General features: G+C 42.3%; 1 protein-coding gene across 1 annotated transcript in view; it reads left to right on the top strand.

Annotated features, from left to right (window-relative positions):
* The window catches only part of GSG1L2 (GSG1 like 2), a 63,418-nt gene extending 56,522 nt beyond the window's left edge, over positions 1 to 6,896 (top strand). The window contains exon 5 of the mRNA XM_075072047.1: positions 4,086 to 6,896. Within this exon, the coding sequence (XP_074928148.1) occupies positions 4,086 to 4,386 (301 nt within the window). The 3' untranslated portion in view covers positions 4,387 to 6,896. The remainder of the gene's footprint in view (positions 1 to 4,085) is intronic.
* The last annotated feature ends 1,257 nt before the right edge of the window (positions 6,897 to 8,153 follow it).

Genomic DNA, 8,153 nt, shown 5'->3' with positions numbered 1-8,153 from the left:
GTGGCAGGTAGGAGTTTAGACAGCTTACAGTCCTTTTTCCTTTGTAGGGAGGTGAAGTGAGTAATGTAGATCTCCTGTCTTATTCTAGTGAAGTCCGTTTGTATAGAAGTTTGGTTATTTATGAGAGTCTCCAGGTTGGAGAGCTCTTTTTTGATGTTTTCCTGTTTGCTGTATAGGACGCTGATCAGGTGGTTCCTCAGTTTCTTTGATAGAGTATGGCATAATCTCTCCCTGTGATCTGTGTAGTATGTAGATAGCAGTGGATTTTTTACCTTTAGTCCATTTGGTATGATTTCCGTCCATTTGCATTTGGAAAGGAAGATGATATCTGTCTGTATTTGTGCAAGTTTCTTCATGAGGTTGATGGATTTGCACTCCATATGGCTAAATGCAGTGCCTTGCAAGGTGTCCATTATCAGAAGGGTAGCCATATTAGTCTGGATCTGTAAAAGCAACAAAGAGTCCTGTGGCATCTTATAGACTAACAGATGTTACTGAGGTGTTACTCAACTACACTCTCCCCTTGGGGCCGGGAGGCAAACCCACCCAAATACACTCCTGGACTCTAGGGACATTGCTGACCTTGGACAACAAACCGTGAATGGCATGCAGTGGAAGAAAAAGGGGAATGGCATGTTAGAGACACGTCTATCAGTTGGATTTTCACATCACAAGGTGGAAAACAGAGCCAAAGGATTCTGCCCAAGAGTGGGGCAGGAGGTTTATTTATTGGTTGTATACTTTCAAGTAATCGTTGCAGTGTTTTCTCAAATTAATGCTTTGTTTAGTTCTTTAATTAAAGGTTTCTTTTGTTATATGCAGACTCAGGATATGTCTACGCTCCAATTAAAAACTCGTGGCTGGATGGGCCAGCTGGCTCAGGCTAAAGGGCTGTTAATTGCAGTGTAGACATTTGGATTTGGGATGGTGCCCAGGCTCTAGGATCCTGTGAAGTGGGAGGATCCCAGAGCCTGGGCTGCAGCCCGAGTCTGAACATTTACACCACAATTAAACGTCCCCTTAGCCTGAGCCCAAGTCAGCTGGCCCATCTAGCCACAGGTTTTTAATTGCAGTGTAGCCATGCCCTCAGCAAGTCAGGAAGTGTTGCCTCTAAGAGGTGCCCAAGTGTGGTGGACAGTTGTTTAGATTACTTGGGGAGGGCTTAAGTCAGTTCTGTTTTCTATAGTTAATAGGCACCCCTAGATATTAAGCCAGGCCCTTGTTGCTGCCGAGTCCACTTGGCAGAATGGTTACAGTTCTGTGGGCTTGTCCAGGGTCCTGGGTCAGTGCCCTTGCAAGTACATTTTGAGTAAACCATTAATTTGGGGGAAAAAAATTGTGATATTTTTGGGAGACTACACTTCCTATAATGGCTGTATACTTGTTAGAGTAGTGGAGCAAGAGGATGAATATTGGCCCTAAGACCTGCCTTCTAGTAGAGAAGTAGTAGTAAAAAATGTGCCATGACATGCGACCTGGGCGGCAAAAAGGAGCTGGACTAAAACCACTGTCCAACCCATGCAGTGGGCCCCATGGGGCTAACCCACCCCTATTCAGCATGGCTCAGAGTGAGACTGAAGCGGAGGACACTACCATGGTGTATCTTAGAATGGAAAACAAATTCTGGTCTCTATCTACTGAACTTCTTTTGGCTTTAAACTCCACAGCAGAAGCATTTAGGCCTGTTGCTAGCACACCCATTCCACCAATGCAACCAATATGCAGTGTGATTTGTCAGGACAATAAATTCTTAGCTGGGAGGAGAATGTAAGCAGGATCTGAATGAATCTCCCCTGCTGTCTAGTGAAGAACTGGGGGGAAAAGCCTCAGGAGTAGATTGTATTTGCATAGACCCTACCTAGGTGATAACCAGCCAAATCTGCTTGCCTAAGTGGTCAAGTTTGGATATTTCATGTAAAGATTCACTTTAGCATGAAATGTTGTTATCCTTATGGTATGAGTAAAGGGCAGCAGCACTGTACTTAGCATGCTTAAATTGAAATTGGACCTCACTCACTAAGCAGGGGGTAGTGATGCCCAATCCAAGTGAAAGTCAGGAGTGGAGGTAACGTTTTTACCTGATGGTGTTGTCTTGTTAAAGTGTCTTAAAATTTATATGATCCTCTTCCTATGATGTTTTGGGGGTTTATCCACCCTAGTAAGGGTTTTTTTCACTTCTTGCCCTCTAACCTTGGGTGATTCTGTGCTGTATAGCTTTGATTGAGACTTCTGATGCCAGGAACCTGCTCACAGCATAATGGTCTTGCCCTGGCTTCCACCAGCCCAATTACTCCTTACAGAGTGACCCTAACAACACTTCTGGTCCCAATTCTCCCCAAAACCATCTCCCCTGCAGTGTCCAGTTCCTCTTACTGGACACTCACAGAGGTAACCTCGAGTTCACTGCTTCCAAAGATCCAGTACAGATAACAGCTTGGTAGCTCAGCTGGGGTTATACACTCCACTATACACTACTACACAGCACCGAAATGATTTGTAGTAAAAACTAAGAATAAGTTTATTAACAAAGAACATTGTGACAGGGTGCACTTGGCAGGGCTGGCTCTAACTTTTTTGCCACCCCAAGCAAAAAAAAAGAGTGCTGCCTTGCCGTAACACCCTCCCCCGCGAGCGCCACTGAACCCGTCCAGAGTGCCATGCCACCAAAGCCCCCACCCCTCTGAGCACCGCATCGCGCTGCCCAAGTCCCCGCTCCTCCAAGCGCCACACTGCCCAAGCCCCCCCCAGCGACACCCTGGCAAAACAAAAACAAACAAACAAAAAAAACCCTCCAGTGCTGCCAGGCAGAAAAAAAAAAATAAACCCCACCACCTTGCCCCAAGGTGCCGCCCCAAGCACGTGATTGGTCGGCTGGTGACTGGAGCCAGACCTGGCACCTGGCCCTTTGTCCTCCTACTGGAGGCCCTGCAATCCCACTGCACTCTGCCCCAGGTGGAGTAATGAAGGTGAGTCCTCCAGGCCTACCTAGAAAGGCTACACTGAAGCAGCCAATCAGAGCCAAGTATGCTCAAATAAAAGGAGCTGCAAGGTTGAGCAGCTCAGTCTTTGGCTAGGATTAGAGGGGTGCTCTGCTCTGGCCCAAAGTGTTTGGAGTGCTGCATTTACTGGACCTGAGAGAGAGAGAGTGTGAGAGAGAGAGAGGACCTAAGAACTGTAACTTTGAGGTGCTGGTAAAGAGATAACGTGGGAAGAATCCCGGGGAAAAACAGCAGCAACTAGTTAAAAGAGGCAGCATTTGGCTGCTCTGTGTAAGATCCCTGATTTAGGACCTGGAGTGGTGGGCAGGCTTGGGTTTCCCCACTGGGAAAGTGTCCCAAGTGGTGAGAAGGGGACATGGTTTGTTTAGAAGCCTGATCTAAGGGTGGGATTTAAAGGGCCCAGAAATAGAGCTGAATATGCTGGTGAGGGCTAACAGTTTGTGAAACTTTTATAACCCCTGGAAGGGGTTTATTTTTTGACTATGTGACTTGTCTGGAGGGCTGAGCCACTGAAAACCTATCTAGTGAGGTAGGCAACCTACAGGGAGCACCAGGAGTAGGAAAAGGCCTGCAGTACTAAAGTGCTCAGGTGAGTGTCCCTCATTACAAACACAGATTTCAGTGATTTCAAGCAAGAATGGAAGAGCTATGAAAGGGTTACAAACACAATGAAATAACATGCTTTCTAGGGTCTAAAACTTAATTCTAGCAAGATATAGCTTTGCTTAACCTAAGTTATCTGCGTGCTCCAGCTTGTTTCAGCAGGAGGGACCCTTTATTCATAGATACTCACTTATGTGACGAAAAATTTTGTTCTAAAACACAAAAATGTGCTGTTTAATGTTCATACAGTTGAAGGTGAGCTTTGAACTTAAGTACTCAGGTAACTCTGCTTCATCCTGAGCTGTGTAGTTCTACAGTAGCTGTTAAAACCTTCCACTAGGAGTCTGTTCCCCCATTTAATCCATAATTTATAGCAATAAATGGATAGCTTGATCACTTTTGCTACAGTATATTTGGAAGACACAGTAGTATGATGTGGATGCAAAACTGCTGTCACTTTCTAACAAGCCTTTTTGTTTCCAGCCTTGCATGGGGTTCCTTCGCTTGCTGTATGGCTGCCTCTGTCACCGCCATTAACAGATACACAAAAACTATGTTGGAATTCAAGCACAAACGAAAAAAGCTGGAGAGAAGTTTAAAGAATAAATGCAAGTTTCCAGATCCTGGAGTTCCAGGGAAAGCTTGGAATATGTATGTCAGCTCTTTTCATAACACTACAGAGGACTTGGTGCATCAGTTAAAGAACATACATAATCCAGCCAGCATTTCAGTGTTTGTAGATTTAAACAATATCCCTGAGCAACACCGTGAGGAGTATTGCTAAATATGTTCTATAATATGTATTAATTAAAAATGTATCTGTGTAGCATTATTTATTTTTCGTAAAGAGAACTGCTTTTATCAATGCTTCAAGCAACACATAGTGTTTGTGGAGCTGATCTAGAGAGAATGGTTCACAAAAGGCAATAAGCCATATTCTCCATTGTCCTGCATCTTGTACAGTCATTTACACATGTGCAAAGTGGGTGTGAACACTACTACATCGACATAGCACTGGCTTACACCCTTTACTAGTGGAAATGACAACACCAGGACAACAAAGAATCTGGCCCGCAATTGGGTCCAGAGCTGGAATAGGTTATTTATTATTAAAGATGCGACCTCCCAGCCAAATTCAGCACATTTCAGGCTACACTGATTAGTTTCACCATGTGATGGAGGTCCCGGGGAGCCACACTGAGGTAACTCACATAGGATAAACTGTAAGGAATGGGGCAGACAATCCCCAAAGCTAGTGGATATTCCAATGCTTAGATTTACCAAGCCAGCACAAAACAGCTTCTATAATACCTTACTAGTTACCCAGAAACCAGCAACAGAGTTCCCTTTAAGTAACCTAGCCTTAGGCCTCCACCCAGATACCCAAGTCAAATATGATGAAGATCACTGAAAATCTTATTCATCATGTAAGAAAGTTCTACCAATCCCAAAGGATCAGACAAATTACCCGCCAGATTAATGAATATTCCAGATCTTACCCAAATACATGCTTACAGCCAATTCTGATGAACTAAACTAAAATTTATTAAAAAAGAAAAGAGAGAAAGTACTGGTTAAAAGATCAGTATACATACAGACATTAGTACAGTTCTGAGATCAGATTCATAGTAGAGATGGTGAGCTTTGTAGCTGCAAAGAGTTCTTTCAGAATTGGTCTATAGATTATATCTATCTATCCATCACTATGCTGATGTGCATGTTTATTGGGAGTCAGTTTACTGAAGACTACATGATACAGTGTCTGTGACGGTATTCCAGGCACAGAGGTCTGTGCAAAGTTCTGGTTCATCTTTCATGTTGCAGAATTGCAAGGAGCAGTGGAAAGGATTAAAGTCTTTGAAAGATTTTCTTATGAGGAGAGACTGTTTAGTATATAGAAGAGACTAACAAGAGGGATTGTGTCAGAAATATACAGAATAGTGAATGGTCTAAAGATGGTAAATCAGGTGCCTTTATTTGCTTATTTGCAGAAGGGGATAGCCTATTATATTGAAAGGCAAAACATTGAAAAATGGTCAAAATAAATATGCTTTTACTTAACACATAATTAATGTATGGATATTTCTGTCACAAGATATCATTGAGGTGAAGATCTTAGTAAGAGTTTTAAAAAATTAGATGTCCCTAGGTATAATGATTACATCCACAATAACATTTGGTAGGGAAAAGTCAGAGTGAGATGAACTGTCATATTTCAAAGCAGCAAAGAGTTCTGTGGCACCTTATAGACTAACAGACGTATTGGAGCATGAGCTTTCGTGGGTGAATACCCACTTTGTCAGATGCTAACTGAGAAGGGTTAGGAAGGAACATCCTCTATGGGATGATTATTTCGTAATTGTCTGCTACAGAAGTTTCTTGTACCTTTCTCTGAAGCTGATGGTGCTGGTCTCATCAAGACAGGAAACTGGACCAGATGGACCCAGGGTGATCTGCTCTACCAATCCCTGTATACAGATTGAATGGTCCCATGAATTCATACATGTTTTTAAAATTGCATATTTGGAAAGATGAAACATTTTTTCTTTACTTTGTGAGCATTAATGTGAATGAGAAGTTTTGGGAGCAGGAAAGACATCAGTCATGTTCACCACAATTAAGTGTCGTGCCTGAGGATAGATAAAGGTGGACAGAAAGCTGGCTAGATCATCGGGCTCAGTGGGTAGTGATCAATAGCTCCTTATCTAGTTGGTAATAGTGTTGATGTCATAAACTTAGACTTCTCTAAGGAATTTGACTTGGTATTACACAACGTTTTGATTAAAAAACTAGCACAATTTAAAATTCCTGTGGCACACACTGAATGGATTAAAAACTGGCTAAGTGATAGGTCTCAATGTATGATTGTAAATGGGGAATCATCATCAAGCAGGCATGCTTCCAGTAGGGTACCACAACGATCATTTTTTTGTCCTATGTTATTTAAGGATTTTATCAATAACCTGGAAGACAGCACAAAATTATCAAGATAAATTTTGCAGATGACACAAAACTAGGGGAAATGGTGAATAGTGAATCACTGACAGAGTGATCTGGATTGCTTGGTAAATTGGGCACAAGCAAACAATATGTGTTTTTAAACAGTTAGTGTACATGTATGCACTTGGGAACAAAGAATGTAGGTCATACTTACGAGTTGGGGGACTCTATCCTGGGAAGAAATGACTCTGAAAAAGATTTGAGGGTCATGGTGGACAATCAGCTGAACATGAGCTCCCAATGCAAAGCTGTGGCCAAAAGGGCTAATGTGATCCTGGGAGGCATAAACAGATGCTCAAAATATTTTACCTCTATAGTTGGCAGTGGTGCAATCGCTGCTGGAATACTGTGTCCAGTTCAAGAAAGACGTTGATAAATTGGAGAGGGTTGCCTTTTAGTATAGTAATAGACTCAAAGAGCTCAATTGATTTAGCTTAATAGAGGGAAGGTTAAGGGGAAGTTAATTACAGAGTAGAAATATTTACAGGAAGAACAAAATTTTAATAATGGACTCTTCAGTGTAACACAGTCCAGTGGCTGGAAGGTGAAGCTAGACAAATTCAGACAGGAAATAAAGCACAACTTTTTTAATGGTTAGAGTAATTAATCATTGGAACAATTTATCTAGAGTCATGGTGGATTGACAATTTTTAAATCAATATTGGATGTTTTTCTAAAAGATCTGCTCTAGGAAGTTCTATTGCCCATGTTATGTAATGAGTAAGACTAAATGATCAGAATGGTCCTGTCTGGCCTTGGAATCTATGAATCACTTATTACAGCAGGGCCTCAACCTGGCCTGCACTGTGCATGTTTGCATGTGCCCCCATACGCACATTCTTTGAGTGCTAACACTTGTGCTGATGATCCAAATAAACTGTTTCGAATGGATACATTTATCTCAGAACTTCTTTTTTTTCCTCAGGAAAACACTACAAGGAATAAAGTGAAGGTGGCTCGTGCTTTAGATGTAGATTTTCATCCACTCAGACATTTCAATTAACCTTGACTTTGAATTTTCCTGGTTTAATGTTTGTTGTTTTATAGCTACAAAAGTTATTGTAATGGTTATTTTCTCTTATTTTACTAGTAGGTACTTTGGGCTATATCCATAAAGACACTGCTACATTAGCCACCTAACTCCCCTGAGATCCTCAACCCCACTGTTCAGATGCTAACTGGTCAGGCAGATTCATACATTTCTGCCAGCAAAGAGCCCAAGATGCCGACATTTTTTCTAGTGGGTATGCACGTGTAGCTCAGTGCCTTAGCTCAGACTTAAGCCCCAGTAGGATTCTCAAACTAAGTGTGCCTCTGCCTATCTCACCTGCAGAGCCCAATCTAATAGGCATGCTCAGAATATATCCACTATCATAGAATCATAGAATATCAGGGTTGGAAGGGACCTCAGGAGGTCATCTAGTCCAACCCCCTGCTCAAAGCAGGACCAATTCCCAACTAAATCATCCCAGTCAGGGCTTTGTCAAACCTGACCTTAAAAACCTCTGATGATGGAGATTCCACATCCTCCCTAGGTAACCCATTCCAGTG

This window comes from Chelonoidis abingdonii, chromosome 13 (assembly GCF_003597395.2).
Source record: "Chelonoidis abingdonii isolate Lonesome George chromosome 13, CheloAbing_2.0, whole genome shotgun sequence".
Taxonomy (NCBI): Eukaryota; Metazoa; Chordata; order Testudines; family Testudinidae; genus Chelonoidis; species Chelonoidis abingdonii.
This window is presented reverse-complemented; position numbering and strand designations above follow the sequence as displayed.